Source organism: Lagopus muta, chromosome 28, assembly GCF_023343835.1.
Source record: "Lagopus muta isolate bLagMut1 chromosome 28, bLagMut1 primary, whole genome shotgun sequence".
NCBI lineage: Eukaryota > Metazoa > Chordata > Aves > Galliformes > Phasianidae > Lagopus > Lagopus muta.
In genome coordinates, this window is record NC_064460.1 from 1,250,512 (window position 1) to 1,276,068 (window position 25,557).

Sequence of the window (25,557 nt, forward strand, 5' to 3'; positions counted from 1 at the left end):
ACTCACTTCCCTTTTCTGCACTTGAAGCAGCAGCCCGCCGATCATCGGGGGCTCAGTTTGCCATCAGAGATTGTCAGTGGTCATCTGAAGGCTTTGTTGGCTGTCAGAGGGCTCCACTGATCATCAGAGATCGTGTGTCCCTTCCACGCCCCCCTCTGTGTCTCTCTATGTCACTTCCGCTGTGTGCTTTCCATGTTGCTTCCAGTGGCCCCATGATGGTTTCTGGTATCCCCAAAGCCACCTCAAGCACACCAAGGGGTCCCGGTGTCCCCGTGGCAGAGCTACTGGCATCCTCGTTGTTGGTTCCGGGATGCTCAGAGCCACCATGACCCCACAAAGGGATTCTGGGCTCCCCGTGGGGGTCCTGGTATCTCCAAGGCCATCGTGACCATGTACCCATCACCTCCTGCGCGCATCACCACGTGTCCCCTTGATGCCACCATGTTCCCTCCTGAAATGGCAGGAGATTGGAGACCCCCAGACCCAGCAGGGAGGTGACAGGGTTCACCCCCAGCCCCTGGCCACAGAACCGCCTAGTGTGGTTCTGGAGCGGTGCTGTTGCATCCTGCCGCAGAGCAGGGGCTCCTGGAGTCGCTGAGGGGACACTGAGGTGTCTCGAGGGGCTGCTGGGGGTCAAGATGGAAGGGGTGGAGCCAGAGCTCCAGGCTGCAGGTCTCTGGGGGGTGACTGCAAACCCGGGGATCCCAACCCCTATGGAGTCCCCTCACGTTGCCCCAGGACCTCTCAACCCCTCCAAAATCCCCCAGTGCCAATGGGAACTCCAGCCTCAATGGGACTCCCCATTTCTCCCCAGACATAATAAAGCCCCTGGAAGAAAGACAGGACCCCTGGGAATGCACACACCATCCCAGCCCTTGTTAGGACTCTCCCCAATAAAACAGGAGCCCAGAGAGCCCCACAACCCAACAGGACCCCCAGCCACAACGGGACCCCCAGTTCTCCCAAGACCAGTAAGACCCCCTCCAACAAATCATATAGGAGACCCTGAAGTCCCCGGAGTCCCCAGCCCCAATGAGAGACCTCCTAACCCTCCCACCACCAAGACCATCACCTCCCCCCAAAGCCAGGACCTCTAGGAGCCCCTAACCCCAATGGGATGCCCCCATAATCTCACTCTTTGGGGGCCCCACATTACTCCCGTGTGTCCCTTGGTGGTTTTGGTGCACCCAGCATCCCCCCATTGTCCCCTCCCTGGTGGTTCTGTGCCCCCATGTCCCCTCGGTCCCTGTCCAAGTGGCTCTGGGGGCCCCTGGGCCGCCCTCAGTGTCCCCCTTTGTTCCCTCCCCAGTCGCTCTGGGTTCCCAGTGCAGAAGTCATCGCTGAAAAATCACAGTTGTGTGTCTGCATCTGCAACTTCGGCTGGAAGTCCTAGGGCTTTCTCACACCTCAATTAGAAAGGAAACAAAAGCAGGAAAAAGACACGGCAAGTTGCGTGGTGCTGAGGCAGCAACGACTGAAAAGGCAGAGCCCTGTACAGCATCCCCCAGGGAGGGATGCCTGGCAAGAGATCAAATACCTGCATCTCGCTCTGCAGGTCATCAGCGCGGTGACTCGTCATGCTAGAAAGGGGTGGGGAAAGGGGGACAAGTTGTTCTCCCCACACGCACAGTAGAAGACAGTAACTTTGGCTAAAACAAAATGTGAGAGTCGTCCGCGTAGAAAGAATTTTGTGTCTTTTAATGAGGGATTTGGGACAAATTTGAAGAAATTTGAAGGAGAAGGGGAAAGGAAACAGGGACATCATCCTCCAAGAGAGAAGCAGGACAGCGCAGGGCAGGCAGCGGATTCCCGAGGTGGCTGTGCATAAATAAAGGGCAACCGTCGGCTTCTCAGTTCTCCGCTCACGCACGCTCACGCAGGGTGAGCTGCACCCCGCAGCTGTCAGGGCCGGGCAATGAAGAACAGCACGTCGCAGATAACCTGGGAGACCAAGGAATCCACCGCGGGCGACACGGAGATGTCCAACAGCCGCGACTCGTGCAGCGTGAACTGCGAGCGGCTCTCGCCCACCTCAGCCAGGGCGAGCAGCGCCCGAGCCGCTCGGCGCATCATGTCCACGCTCGGCGGCTCGCAGGGCGCGTTCTGCTCGGGCACCGGGCCGGCCTGGCTCTGCTGGCACCGCGCGGCGGCCAGGCCGTCCTCCAAGAAGCCCAGCAAGTCGCCGACGCTCCCCTCCTGCGAGGCAATCGCCCTCGCTGCCAGGCTGTCCCCCTGTGCCAAGGCGGCCAGTAGGACCACCGCCATCTCTCTGCACACCGGGCTCTCTCTGTTGCGGAGCAAACGCAGCAGGCTGCTGTACAGCATCTCCAAGCGGCTGGTGGGGGTAGCCGCGAGGATCAAATCCACGTTGGTGTCCCGGGTGCTCAGTTTGCTGAGCGTTTCCAAAGCCAGGCTCCGAGGGGAGAGGACGGCATTCGACCCCAGCGCTGGAAAAGGGTCCTGGGCCTCTGCTGATGGACACACTGCCCAGTGGAGGAGTCCGTCCACGATGGGCAAGCAGAGGCTTTCTGGGACAGGGGACAGGTCCAGCTGGCCGGAAATGTTGGCCAGCGTCACCAGTGTGTTCTCACGCAGTTCCTGCAGGCAGTCCCGCCACCACTCCTCCTGGACGCAGCTCAGCCCCTGGTCCTGCTCCAGCTCCTCTCTCTCCAAGCTCAGGGCTGCCTGCATGCGCTCTGGGTGCTCATGGTGTAAGAGCAGCAGTTTCCCCAAGATCAGCAGCAGCCCGGCGTGTTTGCACATCTCGGCGTCATTGCCCGGCACAAACGACAAGCTCCTGATGATGTTGGACACACAGATGCAGCGCTTCGCCACAGAGTCCTGCCAGTCGTGGGTGAGGCAGAGCAGTGCCTCGTCTCTGCTGCGAGGCTCATCCTCCAGAATTGCTGAGGAGCTGTCGGATGGAGCAGCCTGCCCTTCCCGAGCATTTCCATTGCTCTCAGCCGCGGAGCGCTCTCTCTTGCTCTCCAAGTGGGTCTGGATGTGCTCAGTGGTATCTCCGCCGCCAAGCTGCCAGAGCAGGTGGGCGCTCTCCAACCCACACAGTGAGCTTTGCCCTGGGCAAATACCCACCTCGTACTCCTCCAGGATTCCAAAGACCTCGATCAGGCAGCGCCGCAAATACTCCACCAGGACTTCCAGCAGGCCGGGCAGCTATGGGGGAGGAGAAAAACGGGAGGGGAAGGAAGGAAAGATGGATCAGTGACCACAAAATAACTGAGGTTGCTGTGAGCAATTGGACAACCACTGCATAAAGGGCAGAGATCTTGAGGAGCCGCTTATTAATGGAATCTTTTCATTCTGGCAATAAGCTCTTTGCAAAAGAGAGCTTTCTGTCCGCTCGGAACAGAAACAAGGGTCCCTGAATGTCAGGATCCAGCCTGCTCGTACCTGTGCAAACATGCATGCTCTCGGTTTTTGTCTCCTCTCTGAGTAACGCTCAGGAGAGAGGCAATGCTAAGCAGAGCAGCCTCTAAAGTATAGTGCAACAGTTTTTACAACAGCCTTGCAGGCACGAGGCAAATCATGGAGACAGGCTGCCCCTTCTAGAGGCACCCAAGCCATGCTGCACGCTGACCCGTGCGCAAAGACAGAGCTGTTGCACCAGGAGAGGCGAGCAGCCTTCAGCCCTTCACAGCGCTCTGCTGCAAAGCCCCTCTTGGCCTCCCCACCACGGTTCCCTTTCTGCGATACGTTAGAGGCGACACGTCCCACCAGAGAGGAGAGACCACGCGCTTGCACACCAACCACATGGAAATCCACAGCTCAGCGAGCGCTCGGTGCTGAGCATCTGCACCCACCTGCCTGAGGTCAAAGGACGCGACGCTGCTGTCATCGTGGAGCAGGGCAGTTATGGTGTCTAAGGCCCACGTGCTTTCAGCGAGCAGCCCAGACTTCAGGGACATCATCACCCTCCAGGCTGCAGGAGCTCCTGGAACACAAACACGTCATACTTCCAGCCCCTGGCCTTCAAAACCGAAAAGGAGGGACTGGATACTGCTTTTTTGTCTCACACAGAGCACAGCCTGCTTCAGGCGTTGCACAGGCTCCACGCAAAAGCAGTCTCCACACAGACAGTGCCCAACACAAACTTTATACCCAGTCCTTCTGGGTCCCTTCACCCTTGCGTTATCACAGAACGACAGAACGTCCCAACTAACTTGGCAAAGGAGACCTCTTGCAGAGCTGGCAGAGCCCTTCCAATTGGCAGCACTGTACCAAAGGGGGATGGCAACACCCAGCCTCTCAATGGGCGCAGGCAGAAAAGCAGGAGTTTCCTCTTACCAACATCTGCTGCTGTCAGCCGCCTCCTTTTCTGTAACACCGGCTTGGCAGCTTCCACCGATCCCGGAGGGAAGGAGACGGCCCGTCGCTTCCTGGCAGGCCGTTCCGCTGCCGGTGCCACATGCGCGGCGGATATCGGCGGTCCTGCCTTCTTCTTTCCCCTCCCTGGCTGTGGGGATGCAGATTTGCTGGGAGCGGTGCCATTCTCCAGAGCTCTGGGCTGCTGCTGCGGCTGCCCCTGCCCGGCGCTGCAGGGGACGCTGTGCATCCCCGCTTTGAGCCGCTTGGCAGGTGGGGTGCAGCTGCTGTCCATCGGTCGCCTGGGGTTCTAGATGGAAAGTAAAGCCATCGGCAACATGAGGTCATTGAGCCAGAAATGGGCAACACAGACTCAGTGGGGAGAAACGCTCAGCGCCACAGGACACTTCCTCTCGGGCTCACCACCCAGCTCACAGGGTTCAGTGATCTCGCTGGCCGTAGCAGAGGAACTGGACTGATGGAAGGAAACACATCAGGACTGAGGAGCACAAAAACACCTGCATCACATCCCAGATGGCTTCAAAGAGCAGTCAGACCTCAAGGTTCTGCTGTTATATTCAGATCAGCTTTCTGCCAGACCCACACTTGTCTCACATCAGGTCCATGTCAGTTTAAAAGACAACTACGACTCAACAAAGGTACCAGGGAACCAGCTGCTACTCGCAGAACATGCATTTCTAAAAAGGAAAAGCTTTCACCAAGCAAACCTCACGGAGACGTTGCAGAGCCACCTCGTTGAGAGACCTCCTGTGGCCTCATTTGCTCCATACGTCAGGAAACGCCTCAGCCAGCTGCACATGGCATTCCCCAGGGCTGCAGCACGACGTAGATTTTGGCACAGTCTCTACTTTGCTGAGACCACGTCTGATTCGAGCAACAGTCTCATTAGCTATGGACTGCATTTGGAGACTTGGAGAGACCCACCGACCCACCAGGAGCATCTGGTCCGGTCCATTCCCTCCAACTAACAACGGCAAGGCCGGCCCAGCGGTGACTTGGGATCAAACCGAGCACTGCAAACGGATGGGGAGGACAGTGCTGCATCCCGGCTGCTCACACCTGGCAGGAGATGCCAGCATATGCCACTCTCCAAAAGAGAAAACATCCCAACAGACGATATCCCACTCACTGGCCGCGCTGCTGACCTAACACTGTGCTCACACGGAGCAGCAAGATCACATCCTGTGCAAACAGCCACGCTAATGGCAGCTCTGCTCGCAGCAGAGGGCAAGTCACATTGGGTTTCTCTCGGGCGCTGCACTCACTACTAGATACATACACTGTGTCATTTACAAACGAACAAACAAACAGAAGTTTTACCTTTGACTGGAGTTCTGCTTTTTGGGTCTCTTCTCCCCTCTTTCTTCTTTTACTTGCAGGAGTTAATTTGACATTCGCCAGACCCATCACTTCAGGACTTGCTGCCACCCCTAGGAAGTCACAGGTATTTGTGACATTGCTTTTCCTTCCATGCCGTGAAGTCTTCAAAGCCCAGCACTCAGCCCAGCCTTACCTGCAGAGCCGTTAGCCATGTTCCCACCCATGGCACAAGGTGGGCCCTGGCGGTTGATCACACCAGCCATGCTGTTAGTTCCCTGTCCGTAAGGAGGTCCAGTGCCCAGCATTCCCCCTTGGTTCACACTGGGATAACCGGGTGGCCTGGAGAGGGCAAGGAAAAAACAGGCATTCACTCCAAATAAAGATGCTTCCATTGGTGTTTGGGCCTCTTCTGTTAGCAGGGAAGGGAGAGGAAAAAGCCTTCCCGAAGGCAAATCTTGAAGCAAGTGTACGTTGACTATCACCCCAGCTTTGGTCTACTGCAGCCATGGCTTTCCAAGCCAGCTACGACAGAGGGAATGGATTGATACATTGAGAGCAAGGGAATGTTTGAGCCTCACCAGTTCTGGATGGCGCTGGCAGCAGCACACACGGCGGCTGCTCCTTGTGCTCTGTGAGCCATGCCACCTGCTGGGGGGCGCATCCCTGCCCCCAGCTGAGGAGGAACGCTGCCACGCAACTGGCTCCCTGCTGCCGCCGGGTTCATGCTTCCTCCCAGTCCTGCGCTGCAGAAGTTGGCACCGGGCAGAGCGCTGCAGTTGGGCCACACGGGATAAGCTCCTAGAGGGGTGGCAAGAGGGGAAGACGGCATCGTTCAACTGGTTCGTTCATGAACCGCCACGCAGACCTCCTGTCAGCAGATACTTCAAGGTCACTCACGGAGAAGAGGGAGAGACTTAGGACTTGTGCTAAAAGTCAAAGCGCCTGCATAGGAGCCACGTAATGTGCGTTTTGACACAGCTAAGGAACAACCCCGAGTCTAAAGCTGTCTGGCACTCTCCCAACCTTCAGCCAACCACACTGAGCTATACAGAACAGCACAGGATGTAAAAAAGCCTCTAAACCCTTTCCAAAACATAGAACGTGGGATTTCCTTTCCCTGCGTAGCCAAATGGCTCTTTAACACACTGCAGGTGCTGCCTGTATCTTCCCAAGTGAGAAGGAGAGATGCAACGGTTAAAAGTACAGCCAGCCCTGAGAGCAACGTCGTTCACGACTCCCAGCATAATACACAGAGCACAGGTTGTTCCAGCTCACGAGGAGTGGACTGCTTTGCATTGCCTATGCAAGAAGTGAAGAAGAATCAAATCAAAACGCTTTCTCCAAAGACAAGACGTTGCCTCCGACAGAGGCCTTTCCCATTCGCTGCACGCGGTTCCCCCTTGAGAAGCTGCCCATGCCTCACCTTGAGGGCTGTGCTGCCCGGCCTGGGGTCTGTGGCTTCCCGTGCAGTTCTGCTGATATGGCCCCACTGCAGCGTGCATCTGTCCTCCAGAAGGCAGATGGAGAAATAAGGCTGAGCCGGACTGGGAAGAGCTGTGCTGCGGCATCTGAGCATTCCTCTGCAAGTAACCTGGTCACCCAGGGAGAGGAGCAGGCAGTGAGTGAAGGACCCAGAGGTGCCGCTGGACACGCGTGTCTTTAGTAACAAAGGCCCGCAGGGCCCACTGACAGAACCCTGCCAGCACCATCCCAGCCACATTTTGCAGTTGTTGCTAGTAGGGTGCCAGCATTACCCACTAAGATAACAGGTTCCATTTCCTCTTTCACCCAAGGAACATACCTTCAGCCACCAAGGCTGAAACTCTGGGCTCATTTTCCCTTACCGTCACACAGGGAAATGAGACCCAACAGCGTCACAGCCACCCCTCGTTGGGAAGCTTAAGGTCACGGAGCTTGGAAAACCAGCAGTCATAGGAAAGTCTTGCCAAAGCCAGAGGAAACATCTTACAAGCCCAACTACTGGCCTGCATCGAACACTCAGAGGCCGAAGGACTGGCAACAGTCAAACGTGGTGCCAGGCGCCGGAACGCTTGCAGCAAACAGCGCTGGCACAGCCTCCAGGTGCTATCTCAGCACAGAATGCACGTCATCAGGCCGGGCACTTCTCACTTACGCACCCAGCTTCACAAACAGATTTGTACCATGAGCTCCAAACCCAACTCACATACCTGGGTCTTGCACAAAGCCTGACTGGTTGATGGAAGGATGCAGGACGCTGTTCCACTGCACACCGGGCGCTTGGGGCGGCACCGGATTGCCTGCACCAGACGGGTCCTGCAACACCGAGAGACAGATGAGCCACAAAGAAGGAGACTCGCCTTACTGTCAGTAACGTGCTATCCAGCAGAGCCATGCTGCTGAGAGCTGTGATTCCTGCGCATGGGAGGACAGAAGCGCAGAGTGCAATGCTGTTCTCCACCTACCAAGTCATCTTCTCAGGATGCCAAACACCCAGGCACAGAATGCTTTTCTAACTAAACCCTTCCAAAGGACACCTTCCAACTCTGACATCGCCATTGATTGTGCCAGAAACGACACCACATGGGACCCAAAGGAGGGAGCGGGGGAGTTCATCCACCTCAGGGCTGGAAGTCCTCCATGACTGGCTCAACGGAGCCTGTTAGATCATGCTGGAAACAGCAAGGTTTCTCTTCCGTGACAAGGGGAACGACCACTGCACACTGCGTGCCACCAACACCAGGCTCGGAGCTCTGCACCACATCCTCCAGGTGCACAGAGACAGCACCACAGCTGCTGAGATGGGCACAGATGTGACGGAGAGCTCCAGGCACCGCCGCCTTTCTGCTTAGGGCTTCACCTGCCTCACACTGCTTCCCCAGCGGGAACCACAGGCCTTGGACTTGGGCAACAAAGCTTGAGCTGCAAAAAAACCCCCAAACATCTACTTCTAACTCCCTCCAAACACAAACCCCCACCAAAACCGTCAGCGCTTGACAGCACCAACAGAATACCCACTGGGTACCAGATCCAGACAGGAACAGTCCAAGGGACGAACATCTTTCAGCTCCCTCTGTTCTCCCACAGTCGGGTACCGACTAGAGGATAACAGATCCTTCTGTACTGGCGGTCACTCTCCGAGCACCTATCGGCTGCACAAGAGCCAAAGGGCAGCAGGAGGAGGGACGCGTGCAGATGGCCACTGCACTGCTAACACCTCTCCCCACGCCTACAGCACTCGGAACTTCCAGTGATGTCACAAGCAGAGGCGCGGATCCCAGAGCCCGTGTCACACAGCAGGGTGGGGTCCACACCAAAAAGGACGATTTTTAAGGCGTCGCTTCACCCGTTATTCACTCTCACTTCATACATGTGCGCCAACTGCACTCCTCCCCTTTCTCAACCTACCCAAGGCAACTAAGACCCCAGCCACAAAACCATCTAGTGGGCTTCTGGAGTGGTCCTGTTGCATCCTGCCACAGGCCAGGAAGTACAGGGCTGAACCTACCCTCACTCCACCATAAAAGGCCACCAGATTGGTCACGCACGATCTGCCCTGGGTGAAGCCATGCTGGCTGTCTCCAATCACCTCTTTGTCTCGTGTGTGCCTTAACATAGCTTCTAGGAGGATCTGCTCCATGATCTTCCCAGGCACAGAGGTGAGGCTCACCAGCCTGCACTTCCCTGGGTCTTCCTTTCTCCCTTCCTTAAAAATGGGATTCTATAAAAACGTTTCCCTTTTTCCAGTCACCGGGGACTTCACCAGACAGCCACGATTTTTCAAAGGTGATGGAGAGCGGCTCGGCAACCACATCTCTTTCAGAACCCTGGGATGGATATCATCCGGCCCCATGCACTTAAACACATTCCATTGCATGAGGAGGACTCGGAATAAATAGCAGAGCAGAGCATCAACCATCATTTATACGGACTTAGTCTTCACTTATGTAAAAACATCTACAACTAATCTAGTGTAAGATAAAGTATGTGAGAAATTCATAAATCATTTCCACGTTCAGGATGCAAATCTGGAACACACAGCAAGCGAGTGAGCCTGGTGCAATGCTATTTAACCAAGCTGAAAGGAAAATCTTGAAGATGAGTGACATTCCTAGCGGAAAACACAAAAGGTTGGTACTCTCAGCTTCCTCCAGACTTGCTAAAAAAGAGAGAAAGTGACAAAGAGGAGACCAAGATCAGGAGATGTGCTTAAATCCTAGCAGCAATTGCAGCACCGCATACAGCCCGCAGTTCAGGTAACAGGCTGAAGAGCAACACAGCGCAGTGTGAAAGCTGAATCTTCAAGTGCTTTTCTGCTCCCCACTGTACAGCAAAATGTGGAGCCAGTACCTTTTGTGCAGCTCATCTGAATATGTGTCCCATCTGATGCCACTGGCTTCAGCAGAGCTGACTGCTTCAGTCAGCCAAACCAACTCCATTATTTGATATGGAAGCGCTTCAGTTCTGTTACCATTTTCAGGCGCTGTACAGATGCCAGCATGGACAAAAACATACTTATTTCCGGGAATCCCAAGCATGGCAATACTTTCCCAACAGAACCTCGCAGGTTTCCCACACCATACATCACAAGGAGGTGCTGCTCCCGAAAACTACAGCACGTGACTTCCCGACCAAACTTCACACTGCTAAGAAATGCCGCAACTCCATTCTGGCACAGAAGTAAGGTTACTTACAGATTTGGTTAATGCCCTCTATCTATTCATATGCGCTTTTTCCCCTGTCTGCTCAGTTTTATACTTAACATCCCCAGCTGCACTGAACTGTGCATGAGAATTTAAACCTTACATGTTATTTTAACAAAATACGTCTCACCCTATAAGGCACCGTAAGAGCAATTAGAAAAGAGAAACAAGCATGAAGGGCAATGAACTCTTACCCATCATGAGCACAGGGTGAGAAATCTGACTCAGAATCCACAGCGACAAACGATGCTTCCATGCTGGTTGCATTCCATGCCACAGAACGGCCAAAAACTCCGTCAGCCAAGCACTGGCAGAAAACAAGAGTACACATTTTTAGCATTTCATCATGAATTAAAAGTATAGACTCAGTTTACTATTAAAATTAAAAGGGAAAAAAACATCTCTATACGCATATACGTTAGTCTCCAAGTTGCCAGGCATCAGTTTTCCGTGGAGAAAAGCCACATTTGACATCTGCTTCTACAGCAGAGCCCATCTGACTTTTAAAAACTATTCTCTTGAGGATAAAGACGTTCCACTGCTTTGTCCTTACGAAGCACTTCATGACACGCATCAAATTTGGCAGCCCCTGGGGCTCTCCGGAGCCCTGAGCACTGGGCGTCAGGGCCTGGGGATGGATGGGATGGAGGGCACCATCCCCCCACTCCTTTCCAGGGGGCTCACTGCCACCCCCAGACCTTCTGTCGTGCTCTGTGGTGCAGAGGAGCAGGGTCTCGAGCTGACTACGGATGGCCCAGGGTCACTGTGGAGGTGGGACAGGGGCTGTGGCTGCTGTCCCCAGGGGACCCACATCCTGCCCTGGGCTGCTGCCAGCCCTCCTCCTGCCCAAAGTCCTGGGGCACAAACCCTGCACGGACAAGGCTTCTCCATGGTCACTGACACCTTCCGACATCCACTGCTGACCAATGGAGTCCTCTGAAGAAGAAGGAAGACCCTGATGATCGCTGACATCCACCAGTGATCAACAAAGACCTCAGCAAAGCCATGCTCTGTGTGTCTACGTCCTTGTCCCCATGCTCAGCAGGAACCACTCACATCTGTCCCTGCCTGGCAGAGGCCACCCCTAGGTGCTGGGAGAGGTCCCCAGCTCCGTGCCCCGCACCCCACGTCCTGCACCCGTGGATCTCTCCATCTCCTCTGTGCTGCCTCCTCCAAAATCCTAAAGGACGGAGCACCCCATGCTGCCTCTGCTCTCTCCCAATTCCTCCTTCCAGTTCCTGTCAAACCCTTCACCCTCTCTTCCACCTCCATGGCCACGATGTCCCCACGTCACTCTCCTTTTACCCCCTCCCTTATCGCAGCCAATTGCCCCTCACTTGGATCTGCTTCAGCCCTTCTCCTGCAGTCCCACTTCCTCTCCATCACTACCCAACATGGAGTCCCCAGATCCCCTCACTTAAGCACCTCAAATCTCCTCTCTGATGACTGATGACTCCCTCTGTTGATTAATGAAGCCCTCTGAGCGTCAGTGAAGATCTCTGATGATCAGTGGAGCCCTCTGACAGCCAACAAAGCCTTCAGATGACCACTGACAATCTCTGATGGCAAACTGAGGCCCAGATGATCAGCGGGCTGCTGCTTCAAGTACTTACCATCGTGTCCTGGACTTGGCAAATGCATTCTTCAGCATTCTTCAGATTCCAACTGCTGAAGAATCGCAAGACCGGTCTGCATTTACGTGGGGAGGCAGGCGGTGGACCTTTCAGGTCCTGCCACAGGGGTACATGCATGCACCAACATATTGCCATAACCTAGTGGTGTGTGCCCTGGCAAACTGGGAAAAGCCTAATATGTCAACTTGATCATTATATTGATGATCTCCTGTTGACATCCGACTCACCGGAGGCTGTCGGACAGGCAGCAGATTCATTGACCACCTATCTCCAAGAAAGAGGACGGGCTGTAAATTCTCAGATGCTGCAAGGTCCGGGAGAACACAACAGGAGGCTTTCCAACAGGCGAAACCAGCAGTGAAACCAGCCCGAGCACTGGGTATATTTGATTCTACCCTCCCAGCTGAATCGGATGCTCATGTCGCTCAGGATGGCTTTGGCTCGGGCCTGTGGCAACGCCAGAGCTCCGTTCAGACCCCCACTGGTTCTGGTCCCAGTCTGGCACGGAGCAGAAGAAAGAGACAGTATGATTGAAAAGCACTTATTGGCTGCCTCCTCTGCATTACAGCCAGTAGAGCCAAGAACCCAAACAGCTGAGGTCATAGTTAAGACCACCCTGACAATTCAGGGGTGGGTGAAACATCTGACCCACCTTCCTAAGACGGGGGTGGCCCAAGCAAGAACGGTGGCACGATGGGTCGCCTGTCTCAGCCAGAGGAGTAGTCTGTCCACATCCCCATTGGAAGAAGAACTTCAGGAGATCCTAGGCCCAGTGAGTAACATGGTGAGCAACACGGTGATCATCAAAAGAAATATTGGTCGCTCCACCAGAGAAGAGCCCCATTCAGGAGGGAAATATCCCATTCCTGAAGATGCCTGGTACACAGATGGGTCCAGCAAGGGCAACCCAAGCAAGTGGAGAGCAATGGCATCCCATCCCTCCACCGAGACAATCTGGTTTGACGAGGGGGATGGTCAGAGCAGCCAAGGGACAGAACTGCGAGCCACGTACACATGGTTCCTTGCCGCTCGCCTCCACAAAGCCATCTCAGTTTTGGCGGGGCTTGCCGATGGTCTTTATAGCATCTGCTGACACCCATGCCAGGTGTATGAGCTAGACGTCTCGTGATCATGTCAAGAGGGTCTGTCTGGCATGGATAGTTACAATCTTTAACTTGCTTATACCTCTGGAGGTCTTTTGCTAGTCTGAGCTGGAATGTCTTTATTTTCTCCCCATAGTATACAGGTTAAAGGAATTGGGGTAAGGGATCTGGACTAATTAAAGGAAGGGGCACGGTGGTGAGGATCTTAGGGGAGGGGATAGAAGAGGAGTCCAGCGATGAGAATGGGGGAAGCGGAGGCAGGGGGTGGGCATAGGGTAAGCCCAGGGGGCAGACTGAGGGACTCGGTGGGTCGTGGGCGACCCGTGGCGGGGATGGGCTGTGAGGGGGGAGAGGGAAGACAGTGAAACACCGAGCGGGGAAGGGGAGGGGCGGGGGGGCACAGGGCACCTCCCGCGGCCGAGCGGAGGCCCTGAGCACCACAGAGGCCCCACGGGGCCAAGAGCGAGCGGCCCCAGCCCCGGTGCCGCCCCGAACACCCACTCTTAGAAGCCGCCGCGGCGCTGGAGCGGCGCGGGGCCCCGGTCCGCTTCCGCATGGCCGCGTCCTTTGGTCGCAGCGTGATGACGTCACTGAGCGGGGACGGCGCGTCGCTGGAGCACCGGACGCGACGAGGTGCCGTCGCTATGGAGACGCAGCCACGCATGCGCTGTCGCCGCGGGGACGGCTTCCGGCGCCGCCATGAGGGAGGGCGTGCTGTCGCCTGGCAACGCAGCCCGCACGCACGGCCTGAAGTCCGAGGGGGGTTCGAGGGGCAGCGGGGGGGGGGGGGGGGGACGGAGAGCGTTCAAGGATCTCCTGGGGAGGTGGGGGGGCGACTGGGAGAGGGCAGAGCTCCGGGGATGGCTGCTGTGGGGTGGGAGATCCACAGGGAGATGCAGTGAAACGGTGGGATGTGGGCAGAACGTGGAGATATGGGAAAAGGAAGATGGGGATCTGGCCAACACCGTGAGAGCCAGGCTGATAGGGAGGGAGGGAGCAAGGAGGGAAGGAAGGGAGGGCTGGAAAGGAAGGAAGGAGGAAGGAAATGGAAAAAGGAGGAAAAAAAGGGAAGGGAGGGGAAGAAGGGGGAGGGGAAAGGGAGAGGGAGGAGTGGGAAGGAGAAGAGATTTGGGTGAGGGGATGCAGGGAGGGAAGGAACGGAAAGGGAAAGGGAAGGAGAGAGGGGCAGAAGGGAAGAAGAGAAGGGGAAGAGTCCAAAGCTTGGCCTGGGTGGTATTGCAACATAGAAAGGCTTCAGGCATGTTGTTATGTGCACAAGGAGGCGTTCGTGCAGCAGTAAATGATGTTGTTGTGTTCATGTAGATCAGAGGCGTAGAACTGAAGCAGCTATAGATAAGATATGGCACCAAACTGAAGTACTGCTCAACATAAGACAATGTGAGCTGAAACCAACGTGACTTCCTGGCTTCCCAAATTGCAGTGGCTAAAGAAGTTATTTGTGGGGATGGTGTGTGCAATGGCTGTACGTATGCGTCCTTCCTTGTAGCGTGATTGGATGTTGGAGATGTGTCTCTAAGCAAGAAAGGTCGAAGGTGGTGAGGATTAGGATGTGAACATCGTAATCCTCGAAGGAAACGCAGGGATTGATGTGGGCTGCTCTGTTCAGCAGCAGGGCTTAGCACATCAGTTTAAGAACCAACGTATGAATTTAGCAAAAAGAACCCACGAGTGATAGTTGTCAAACTTTTGTTTCAGCTTTAGTGGGAGAGCAGCCTCGTTCCTCCTCAAGAGCTTTGTGTGGGCACACAAAGGAATACTTGTACCTTCTGCCTCAATGATTGTGCCTCACAAGCTTCTCACCACTTCTGCTTTTATCTTCTCTGTATCCGCTAATACCTCTTTTGCTTTTCTCCTTGTCTGCTTCTTACCTCCATCCTTCTTCTTCTTCTCTGCGCTTGTTTCTTTCTTGTCTGTTCTCCTTCTGCTCTTATCCTTCTCATCGTCTCTTACCTTTATTCTCTCCACTCCTGCTCATCTCTTTTGCTGTCTTGCCTGTATCCGATCGTGCTTTTCATCTTCTGCTCTTCTTCCTTACCCGTATCCTTAATTTGATCCTCTCTTCTGCTCTTTTTCACTTCTTCTCAGTGTCCAACATCTGCATCACACCTCTGTCCGAATTAGTTTTGGGGTGGAAAAAAGTACCAAGGTAGATGGATTTGTACAAGAGAACCTCTTACACTGTGCCTGAAAGGTGATCCAAAGGAGCCCTCAGGAACCAAGACCACAAAGGAGCTGCTTTTGAATGGAGAATTTTCCAGAGTTCCTTCCAGTCGTTGCTTGGAGGAACTGAGGTTTTTATCCTTGTATCTCTGCAGAAAGGCAGGGCGGAGGCAACGTTTATGGTGAGGTGCTCAGGTGAAATTGCCCTCTTTGCACAAACAGCCTGTTTGTGTGCATGTGATGCACGGTGAAGAGAAGCCTGCTGTTCTGTGAGTAAGCCTGCTAAAAGGAAGTGATGGTTCTGGCCTTTTTGGCAAGTCTCTGAGGTGAGATCTTTGGACAGGCTGGTTGATTTGCAGGGGAAATGCCATTTCAGTTGTTTGTTGCCACGCTCGGTTGGTGCTTGTATGAACAATACGTATCATCTAGACAAGCAGTGCTCTAGCACCAGGGAAGGGAAAAACCTCATGTACATCCAGTCTTCTTCGTGAGCCTTATGTTGTCTTTTCACAGAGTCTCTAAATGGCTGTGGAAATTACGGGGGGGGGGGGGGCCAAGAGGAGGGGGAGAGCAAAGGGGGGAACAGTGGGGGGCGGGTGGGGGATAGGGTAGAGATGAGGGGCAATTTGTGTGCATCCTGTGCCCATGGAGCAGGTATCACCTACTAAGAGCTAGGTGCCCTTCATATCGTCGTGGACTTGTTTTCTTTCCTTGTTTGAGCATGATGGTTCTGCAGGTGCATTTTAAGTAACTGAACTCTGCTGCGACGACAGGTGTCCTAGAGAGAGCCCCGCTGCGCCCTTTTTGTTCAGGCTGTTCTATTCTCTCCTGAGATTAAAAGGGACTTGAAAAACCCAGAAGTACAACTTGTACTTTCAGGCTGCTGTTCCAGCCCGTCAAGTGGGGATCATGCAGTGTGACCACCATTGGGGCCGGAGGGGAGTAGCGAAGAAATTCATCTGCCTACATGAAGTAGCATGTCTTGAAAATGGTCATAGCCATGATATAATTAGCAAGGTCATAGAATCCTAGAATCTCCAAGGTTGGAAAAGACCTACAAGATCATCCAGTCCAACCGTCCACCTGTTGCCAACAGTTCTCACTAACCTGTGTCCCTCAACACGATGGCCTAAATGTTCCTTGAACACCTCCAGGGTGGGTGACTGCACCACCTCCCTAGGCAGCCCATTGCAGTACCAGCCACTCTTTTGGAGAAGCAGTCTTTCCTAACGTCCAGCCTGAATCTCCCCTGGTGCAACTTCCCTTGAATCCTATCGCGAGTTACGTGAGAGAGAGTTAGCAGTGGAAGTGCCTGATGTGTGTGGGACAGCCCTGACTTGGCTAACGGTGCTGCAGGAGTGGAACAGTGTTCACGTAGACGGCGGGGAGCTTGTTCTTGTGAAATGGTGCCTTGTGCTCCAAGAATCTCTCTGACTTTGTGTCATGGACTCTTCCTCCTGGTTTTCAGTGTGTACAGAGGCATTGCTAATGAAGAACAGACCTCTTCCTAGGCCATGGAAAGGAAGGTGCTTGCAAAGCAAAGGCAGGCAGGTGCATGCAAAGCTAACGCAGCTGTGGGCTTGGTTAGCAAAGGGAAGCATGTGCATGCTTCCAAAGCAAAGGCAGATAGAGGCATGTAATGCAAAGGCAGGTGGGTGCTTGAGAAGCCGTATCAGGTAGAGCTGAAGATGCTTGAGCTGTGTGAGAGCTGTGAGAGTGGGATGGAGAGCTCCTGGCCAAGAAGAAGCCTGCGGTCCTAGCTGCCCGGGGAGAGGGTGAGATTGCTAAAGGGAGGGAGGATTCTTTGAGTTATCTGAGGGGTCTAGAAAGGGAGCTGAAAGGTTTGGGGCTCCCTTGCTGTGCTCTGCCCAGGCTGTGACAGTGCTGGGGTTTGTTTTGGAGTCACTCTGAAAACAAAATGAGGCAAGGGGGTTTCAGTGCAGTCTGAAGCCCTGCAACTCTGCTGTCGGGGCTGCAGCCCAGGGTAGGTGCCCTGTCCCCACAGCTGCTGACCACGTTCTTTCCTTCTCTGCAGTGACCACGGCCAGCCCCACGAAGATGCTTTACGTCATGTCAGACACCCAGCTGTCTGCTGCACGGACCGTGTCTGTGATGGGTGAGGCTACCTCAGTCCCTCTCAAACTGCCAGGCATCCAACCTTCCTGCTCCGCCAGCTCTCCCACTAGCCCTGCCACCTTTGCTACCTCCCCATGTTGTGTCGTGTCATGGTGATCTGTGGTGCTGGGCCAGGCCTGAGCTCCCCTCCCTGACAGCAGGCCCGTTTCTGAAATCTCTACTCATTTCCTCATTCTGCTGGCTCATTCTATTTACAGGTTTGTGTCCTTTACTTTTCTTGGGTAATTTAGGACTGGTTTAAAGCAGCTGTATTTGCTATTGCCTTTGTCTGCAGTTACCCTTGTGGGTCATGGTGATGGGATACCCTTTTGGGTTAGGTTTAAAGGCCAAGAGTTACCTCTTTATGGAAGGGGAAATGGTGGAATGGCCATCCCTAGTTCAAGGAGTGTTTAGGTGTTGTACTGAGGGACACCATTTAGTGGGAAATGTTGGTGATAGGGGGACAGTTGGACTGGGTGATCTTAGATGTTGTTTCTCAGTGGAGATCCCCGCCTACCTGAGTCCTTCTGAAGGTAAGCAGCTCCTTGCCTTGATTTCTGTGCCCACGGCTGTTGCCTTTGAGCAGATTCTCCCTTGCTGCAGCCTTGGACCTCGCTCCTCTGCTGTGGTGGCTGTGCTTTCCATCGCGCCTGGCCTCATTGGGCTCAACCCTGCTGACGGATAGATGTGTTGGTTTGGTTGGGGTGGTTGCAGTAGCTAATGGCAAAACCATTTCCTGAGTGCAACTAAAGAGATAAGTGAGAAAACAAGAGAGTCTCGAGAGGAAAGAGTGACTGATGGCAGTGCTGTCCTGGAAGCTACAGTGGAAGCAGTAGAGAGGCCGATAGTGGCTGTTGGTGTCAGTAGAGCGATACGAGTCTGTGTGTAAATGGTGGTTCTTAGAGCTGTGTTAATTCCTTGGAGAGGCCTAGCATTGTGGAGGTACTTGTACTGACAGTTGTTTGACTCAGGAATGAAGTGTGTTTCCCAGTTTGTGATAACCTGATAGCGTTGTGTTTGCTTGTGCAGCTGTGCTCTGTGCATTGTAGAGCTGTCAGACAGATGTGGGTTCATTTGCCACTCTCTCAGCAGGAATGAGACTAGTAATACTTTCTGTAAGTGCATTTCAGTTGAAAAAATGATTTTGTTTTGGCTGTAGAAAGGCTGTATTTGAGGGATTTTGGTGGACTTGAGCTAACAGGACAAGGATTCTATTGGCAACTGCTTTGTGTGACATGGAAAGGCTATACTTTGTTTTAGGGATGGAGCGTGGGATTCAATTGACTCTTACTGAGAAAGGGGGAAGTGGAAAGCCTCTGTGGGTAAGAACGTTTTGTGAGCTGTAGTTTGGGTACCTTCATCTAAGTAGGACTGTATGAAAGGGTGCGTGTGATGGAGGAGAGCGGGAAGTGCCTTGTGTGGACTGTAAGAAAGGCATAATGTTACAGAGTGGAGAGGCAAATTTAAGAAACTCTGCTTGAAAACTTGAAGGTAGTGGCTGGCTGTGCTAAAATCTTCTTCCAAAGAGTTGCTCTTAAGTATTTCCTGCTTTCTCTCTGCGAGAAACTGACGCCAGTGGCCTTCCGCTGCAGCGTGGCCGTGCGGAAGGGCTGGGGAACAAGACAGAGCTAGAGAAGGCACCAAAGAGAGCTACAGGTACACAGCAGGCACCTGGACTTGATGCACTGTCTTTCTGCGCAGGCTTTCTGTTTGTTCATTCCTAGGACAGTTGTCTGCAGTTTGCATCCCAGCTTTCTCCCAAGCCCTGGCTGCACGCAAATGCAAGCAATCAGAGGAAGAGAAGGAAAAAGCAGAGGAGTGGGCTTCTGAGAAAAGAGCTGAGGGGGAGCATGAGGAGCTTGAGGCAGTGTTTCAGAAAAGTAGTGCTTTCGCTTAGGATTGTCTGAGATTTCCTTGCCCTGGGTTATGATTGTGTGTAGCTGTTGGTTTCTTGGTGCCTGTGTATCCGTTGGTACACAGATGAGTGTGTGGAAAGGACAGCTGAGAGTGCAGGACATGGCAATGTATTTCTCCTGGCCAAATGTGCTGAAGTACTGGAAGGATTGTGAGAAAGACCAGAGAGAATTCAAGCTGGACATGAGGAAGTATTACTTTTCGGAAAGGGTGGTCAGGCACTGGAATGGACTGCCAGGGAGGTGGTGGAGTCACCGAGCCTGGGGTGTTGAAGGAAAGACTGGACGTTGTGCTGAGGGACGTGGTTTAGTGGGAGCTGTTGGTAAGAGGTGAACGGTTGGACTGGATGAGCTTGGAGGTCTTTTCCAACCTTGGTGATTCTATGATTCTGTGAAAGAGAAGAGAACCTGGATTTCTCTTGCACAATAAGTCTGTATCAGTTGTGTCTCCTTTCACTGAGCTGAACGCACGGTGTGTGTGAAGCCTTCTGATGGGAAACCCATGGTCCCCACAAAGTGGGCGCAGAAGCAAAATGAAGCTGAGATGCATCTGTGTGCTGAGTCCTAGTGCTACTGCGGAAAAAGCAGCTTTGGTAAGAATAGTGGTGAAGGCAGGAGAGGGTATGGAAGGTTTAGACTGCTCTTAGAGGCAAGGTGGAAGTTTCAAATGTTGTGCAGGTTCAGCACGCTCCTACTGCTTTGGTGTGCCGCACCTGCCTGCCCTGTCAGCACTACGTCAGGCTTTTTTTCCTTTGTAAGGTAGGAAAACCAATTTCTGGCTAGGAGAAGAAGAAATGCAACAATCTTCCCTGCATTGCTCCTTGGGTAATGGGTGCTGATGAGCAGTCCTTGTATTGGAATAATGTATTGTTGTTTGATCTTTCTGTCCTTGCACTCTTTTAGCAACTGGGGTGTTGATGCAGCTGCACGTATCTCCTGTTTTGTCCTTCTGCTTTGTGTAAAAGAAATGTCCAGTATGCAATCTCTGTGTGAAATTTTCTTGAAGTATTTTACTTTATTTGCCACTAGGAAGCAATGGCTTGGAAGTGACGGCGGTGTCACCCAGCAGCCCACACAGTGACCTGATGTCTCATTGCTTGGGTCTGTTAAAAGCCACCCTGATGAGAAAAGAACGTTTGCACGGATTCTGTGCTGACTGTGTCAGTCCAGCCCTGAGGAGCGGTGTGGACACGGCATGGCAGGGAGAAGGCAGTTCCCTTCTGATGGGAAAGTGCCCGAGGAATGTTGGCATCCCGTGTGTTGGTGCCCCATGCCCGCTCCATGCCCGTGCCCCACGCGCTGCTGAACGGGCAGCTCAGCTTTTGTGTCATTCAGCCACCTGTGGCAGAGCAGAGCAGGCTTTCTGCAGGCATAGGCAATCATCCCATCACTTTCTGCCTTATAAGGAGTAGAAAACCTTTTCATTTTGGAGTCCTACTTACTGGAGCTTAACCATCTCCGGTGAAGCAGATGTCATTTTTCTTGTATCCTTCAATTCTGAGTGCATATGCTCCCAAAAGCAAAAGAGTTTGGAGGTAACCACGAACAGTTCAGTGGGCGATTTCAGTGTTTATTTCTGATTGTGACAGTTACTTCAGTTTAGAGGTCACAATCGATGTACTGTGCCTGTTTTAATTCTGACCAAGGTTGTAGTTGTAGCTGACTTCCCAAGGCTGCAATACGTGGTGGTGACACAGCCGTGGGCTTCTGCATTGGCATTAATCCCACATTTCCTTTCTGTGCCTTGCAGGTCAGCTTGTGCTGGAAGTGGACGGCATCAGAGTGTGAGTGAAGGTCAGTGCAGGAGCAGCTGTTGGTGGGGGGGAGGAAGTCCAGGCTAACGGACTCTGCAGCATCTCCCAGTACTGTACCAGAGGAGGCGAGAATGATGTCAGGGGGCTCCCCGGCGGGAAAGTGGCTCATCCAAATGCTTGCTGACGGTTTGAAAGCCCAAACCCTTCCAGCCTCCACCCTGTAGGCAGCTCGGAGGCAGCATCTCCTTTGTCCGACTGTGCAGCACCTGAGCAAGAGGGTGACCTGAGCTGGCTGCACAAGAGTCATCTTAACTTCTTTGTTATTTTACTTCAGATAACCCCATTGGGTGACCCTGCAGTTGGTTTCTTAAAATTTGGACGTAGGAGATGACCTTTACTTATGATGGGGGCCCAGAAGTGCTGCGGGCACTCTCAGAGGTCCCAATGGTTTCTGGGGTGGGAGCGTTTGTCCCACAGCTGGTGAGCAGAGCTGGTGCTGCACGCAGAGACTGGGCTCTGGACCTTTCTTGAGAGAGATCACCCTGTGAGAGCACCGGCAGCACTGCTGTGGCGTGTGCGTGAGCTGGGCACAGCTCAGGTTGAGCAGGCCGAGCCGGTGAACTGGGTTTGGTGCTGGGTGGCTGCTGGGAGGTGTCTCAGCAGAAAAGCTGGGCTGCGTGGGCCTGCCGTGTCAGCCCTTGTCCCAGCTGGTGGTGAGAGCGGGGGGAGGCTGATGGGTGCTGCCCACTGTCCCTGCTGCTCTTACCATGTGGTACAGCAGCGCTGTGGCGTGTGAGCTGGGAGGGACAAGGACAGCCGCTGAGCCTGGCTAAGGCAGAGCTGAGGTTTGTGGAGCACGTGGGTCATGCCAGTGTAGCTACTGCAGCTGCAGTAGGAGTGGAAGACAAAGGGAGTTTTCTCCATGACAGCAACACCAGCCATTTGCTTCAAGGTGTATAACTATTGAGGAGATGGCCCTTGCTGTCAGAAATCAGGGCAGCTGTACAGAATCTAGATGTATTTTGGGGATGGTTCTTGTAACCAGCTGATTTCGAGACACTGTCGTACTTGAGAGTCTAAAGTGCATGATAGAAGAAAGCTGGGAAAATGCTTCTCCTTGCTGTTTTTCACTTGCAGATTCTTTCTTTATGGATCCTTTCCAAAAGGAGATTTTCGGGATTGAGGCAGTTGAAGAAAGAGTGAAGCCAGGGGCAGTCCCTGTGGAGAGGACCTCAGGAACTGAGCTTCCCCACCACTGTCTCAGCAAGGAGACAGACGCAGTTCCCATTCCTGCTCTGCACATGGAAAGGTATGGCTGGGTTTCTTTGTTTGGGTTTTCTTCCTTTCTCTCACTTTGAAGGGGAAAAGTTGGAGCAGGGGAAGCCTTACTGGCCCTTTGTTACTTGCGTAACTGGTTGGATTCTGCGTGTGCTGCAACAGGAGAGCAGAGCCAGGCTCCTTAACCTGCTGGGGCAGGGTGGGAGCCGAGAGTGGGCACTGCCCTCCTGCCAGCTGCACCTGGTTATGGTTTGGCAGGCCCCTGCTGCCCTGGATTTCAGCTGAGAGGTTTGTTCTAGCTGCCTGCAGTAGTAAAAGATAGGGAAGAAATGGAAGTCAAGAGCTAAGGCTCTACACGGTAACTTTGCATGGATTGAACTGTGGCACCTGAAGACACAGGTCCATTCCTGAATAATGCTGGCATTTTGCAGGTGTGTTGGTTTCACCCCTGAACTGATGTCTGTGAGCACCTGTCTTCTCCACCTGAACAGTAAGAAAGCTGGATATGCCCAGGAATTGCAGCAGTTGCTGTGAATACTCTCCCAAATGTTTGTTTCTTTTAGTGATAACTAATGGCTCAGCACTGTGATCTCCTGTCTCTGGCATGATCTGGAACGCTGCATCTCTTTGCAGATGTTGGGTGCCTGTTTCTATGGACTCATGAGCACTCACAGAGGTCACAACTGCTGCAGGGGTGGGAGTGTACCACAGCTGGTATTTCCAGAGAGCCTCTAAATGCCTGTAGAAATCACAGGAATTTCTCCTTTGCATTTCTTTTCTTTGCTTAGCTTTTTAGTCGTCATTGTCATATATTTCTTCTTTCCTTTGAGAAATTTGGGATGGCAGTTTCTTGTTTTTTACTGTCTTTGAATCAATTGTTTTGCCATGCTATTGCAATCTATGTCTTGGCTTTTTCAATGCTATTCCCTTGCTCTGCCACCTAGTTTTTGTTGGGCTTTTTCCCCTTTCCATTTTCACTTTCTTTACTGCCCCGTTTCACTATGCCTTATTGTCACTTTTTTTCCTTTTTATTTATTCTTTTCCTTCCCCCTTTTTTCAAATCAGTTTTCACAGCATGACGTTGAGTTTCTCTTCTTTAATACCTTACATTTTTTTCTCCTCCTCTCACTTAGCTTGCCTTTCCTTACCTGACATTAGCCCTCTGGTTCTTCATTCCTACATCCTGGCTGTCCTCGCCTCTTTTCCTCGGCGTAAAGACTGGAGTAGTCTTTCCACATCCCCATTGGAAGAAGAACTTCAGAAGATCCCAGACCCAGTGAGTAACATGGTGAGCAACACGATCTTCACTGACGGTCAGAGGGCTTCATTAATTAAGTAGTGATGGAGGGGAAGTGGGACTGAAGGAGGAGGGCTGAAGCAGAGGGAGTCATCGGTCATCAGAGAGGAGATTTGAGGTGCTTAAGTGAGGGGATTTGGGGACTCCATGTTGGGTAGAGATGGAGAGGAAGTGGGACTGCAGGAGAAGGGCTGAAGCAGATCCAAGTGAGGGGCAATTGGCTGCGATAAGGGAGGGGGTAAAAGGAGAGTGACGTGGGGACATCGTGGCCATGGAGGTGGAAGAGAGGGTGAAGGGTTTGGCAAGAACTGGAAGGAGGAACTGGGAGAAAGCAGAGGGAGGGTATTGGGGCTGCTTGGCAGCATGGGGTGCTCCGTCCCGTAGGATTTTGGAGGAGGCAGCACAGAGGAGATGGAGAGATCCATGGGTGCAGGACGTGGGGTGCGGGGCACGGAGCTGGGGACCCCTCCCAGCACCTAGGGGTGGCCTCTGCCAGGCAGGGACAGATGTGAGCGGTTCCTCAGGGTCTTCCTTCTTCTTCAGAGGACTCCATTGGTCAGCAGAGGATGTCGGAAGGTGTCAGTGACCATGGAGAAGCCTTGTCCGTGCAGGGTTTGTGCCCCAGGACTTTGGGCAGGAGGAGGGCTGGCAGCAGCCCAGGGCAGGATGTGGGTCCCCTGGGGACAGCAGCCACAGCCCCTGTCCCACCTCCTCAGTGACCCTGGGCCATCCGTATTCAGCTCGAGACCCTGCTCCTCTGCACCACAGAGCACGAGGGAAGGTCTGGGGGTGGCAGTGGTCCCCCTGGAAAGGGGTGGGGGGATGGTGCCCTCCATCCCATCCATCCCCAGGCCCTGACGCCCAGTGCTCAGGGCTCCGGAGAGCCCCAGGGGCTGCCAAATTTGATGCGTGTCATGAAGTGCTTCGTAAGGACAAAGCAGTGGAACGTCTTTATCCTCAAGAGAAGAGTTTTTAAAAGTCAGATGGGCTCTGCTATAGAAGCAGATGTCAAATGTGGCTTTTCTCCACGGAAAACTGATGCCTGGCAACTTGGAGACTAACGTATATGTGTATAGAGATGTTTTTTCCCTTTTGATTTTAATAGTAAACTGAGTCTATACTTTTAATTCATGATGAAATGCTAAAAATGTGTACTCTTGTTTTCTGCCAGTGCTTGGCTGATGGAGTTTTTGGCCGTTCTGTGGCATGGAATGCAACCAGCATGGAAGCATCGTTTGTCGCTGTGGATTCTGAGTCAGATTTCTCACCCTGTGCTCATGATGGGTAAGAGTTCATTGCCCTTCATGCTTGTTTCTCTTTTCTAATTGCTCTTATGGTGCCTTATAGGGTGAGATGTATTTTGTTAAAATAACATGTAAGGTTTAAATTCTCATGCACAGTTCAGTGCAGCTGGGGATGTTAAGTATAAAACTGAGCAGACAGGAGAAAAAGTGCATATGAATAGATAGAGGGCATTAACCAAATCTGTAAGTAACCTTACTTCTGTGCCAGCATGGAGTTGCGGCACTTCTTAGCAGTGTGAAGTTTGGTCGGGAAGTCACGTGCTGTAGTTTTCGGGAGCAGCACCTCCTTGTGATGTATGGTGTGGGAAACCTGCGAGGTTCTGTTGGGAAAGTATTGCCATGCTTGGGATTCCCGGAAATAAGTATGTTTTTGTCCATGCTGGCATCTGTACAGCGCCTGAAAATAGTAACAGAACTGAAGCGCTTCCATATCAAATAATTGAGTTGGTTTGGCTGACTGAAGCAGTCAGCTCTGCTGAAGCCAGTGGCATCAGATGGGACACATATTCAGATGAGCTGCACAAAAGGTACTGGCTCCACATTTTGCTGTACAGTGGGGAGCAGAAAAGCACTTGAAGATTCAGCTTTCACACTGCGCTGTGTTGCTCTTCAGCCTGTTACCTGAACTGTGG

At 53.0% G+C, this 25,557-nt stretch overlaps 3 protein-coding genes across 3 annotated transcripts in view; 1 reads left to right on the top strand and 2 right to left on the bottom strand.

Annotated features, from left to right (window-relative positions):
• Positions 1-1,528: 1,528 nt before the first annotated feature.
• LOC125685371 (AT-rich interactive domain-containing protein 1A-like) lies at positions 1,529-8,189 on the bottom strand. Its single transcript, XM_048928365.1, has 8 exons — positions 7,088-8,189; positions 6,243-6,462; positions 5,858-6,003; positions 5,474-5,774; positions 5,115-5,208; positions 4,306-4,633; positions 3,822-3,952; positions 1,529-3,174 (listed from the first exon to the last, which is right to left on the bottom strand). The coding sequence occupies exons 1-8, from the start codon at positions 7,230-7,232 to the stop codon at positions 1,903-1,905; spliced, it is 2,637 nt and encodes an 878-aa protein (XP_048784322.1). The 5' UTR covers positions 7,233-8,189; the 3' UTR covers positions 1,529-1,902.
• LOC125685467 (AT-rich interactive domain-containing protein 1A-like) lies at positions 3,152-4,640 on the bottom strand. Its single transcript, XM_048928532.1, has 2 exons — positions 4,306-4,640; positions 3,152-3,952 (listed from the first exon to the last, which is right to left on the bottom strand). Exons 1-2 carry the CDS (start codon positions 4,616-4,618, stop codon positions 3,645-3,647), a joined length of 621 nt encoding a protein of 206 aa, XP_048784489.1. The 5' UTR covers positions 4,619-4,640; the 3' UTR covers positions 3,152-3,644.
• A 5,486-nt stretch (positions 8,190-13,675) lies between the features above and the next one.
• Positions 13,676-25,557, top strand: part of LOC125685454 (uncharacterized) — a 110,074-nt gene continuing 98,192 nt past the window's right edge. Inside the window, exons 1-7 of the mRNA XM_048928516.1 lie at positions 13,676-13,846; positions 17,300-17,380; positions 21,043-21,086; positions 22,184-22,355; positions 22,756-22,814; positions 23,458-23,612; positions 24,793-24,905. Of these exons, the coding sequence (XP_048784473.1) occupies positions 13,728-13,846; positions 17,300-17,380; positions 21,043-21,086; positions 22,184-22,355; positions 22,756-22,814; positions 23,458-23,612; positions 24,793-24,905 (743 nt within the window). The 5' untranslated portion in view covers positions 13,676-13,727. The remainder of the gene's footprint in view (positions 13,847-17,299; positions 17,381-21,042; positions 21,087-22,183; positions 22,356-22,755; positions 22,815-23,457; positions 23,613-24,792; positions 24,906-25,557) is intronic.

What these genes read in the sequence shown, in the direction of transcription:
- LOC125685467 (XM_048928532.1), bottom strand. Translation starts at nt 4,618, where the DNA reads ATGGACAGCAGCTGCACCCCACCTGCCAAGCGGCTCAAAGCGGGGATG. An exon ending in GCTGACAGCAGCAGATGTTG is followed by an intron (nt 3,953 to 4,305) that starts GTAAGAGGAAAC and finishes TTTGTGTTCCAG; the next exon opens with GAGCTCCTGCAGCCTGGAGG.
- LOC125685371 (XM_048928365.1), bottom strand. Translation starts at nt 7,232, where the DNA reads ATGCCGCAGCACAGCTCTTCCCAGTCCGGCTCAGCCTTATTTCTCCAT. An exon ending in GCCAGCGCCATCCAGAACTG is followed by an intron (nt 6,004 to 6,242) that starts GTGAGGCTCAAA and finishes TGCCCTCTCCAG; the next exon opens with GCCACCCGGTTATCCCAGTG. An exon ending in GCTGACAGCAGCAGATGTTG is followed by an intron (nt 3,953 to 4,305) that starts GTAAGAGGAAAC and finishes TTTGTGTTCCAG; the next exon opens with GAGCTCCTGCAGCCTGGAGG.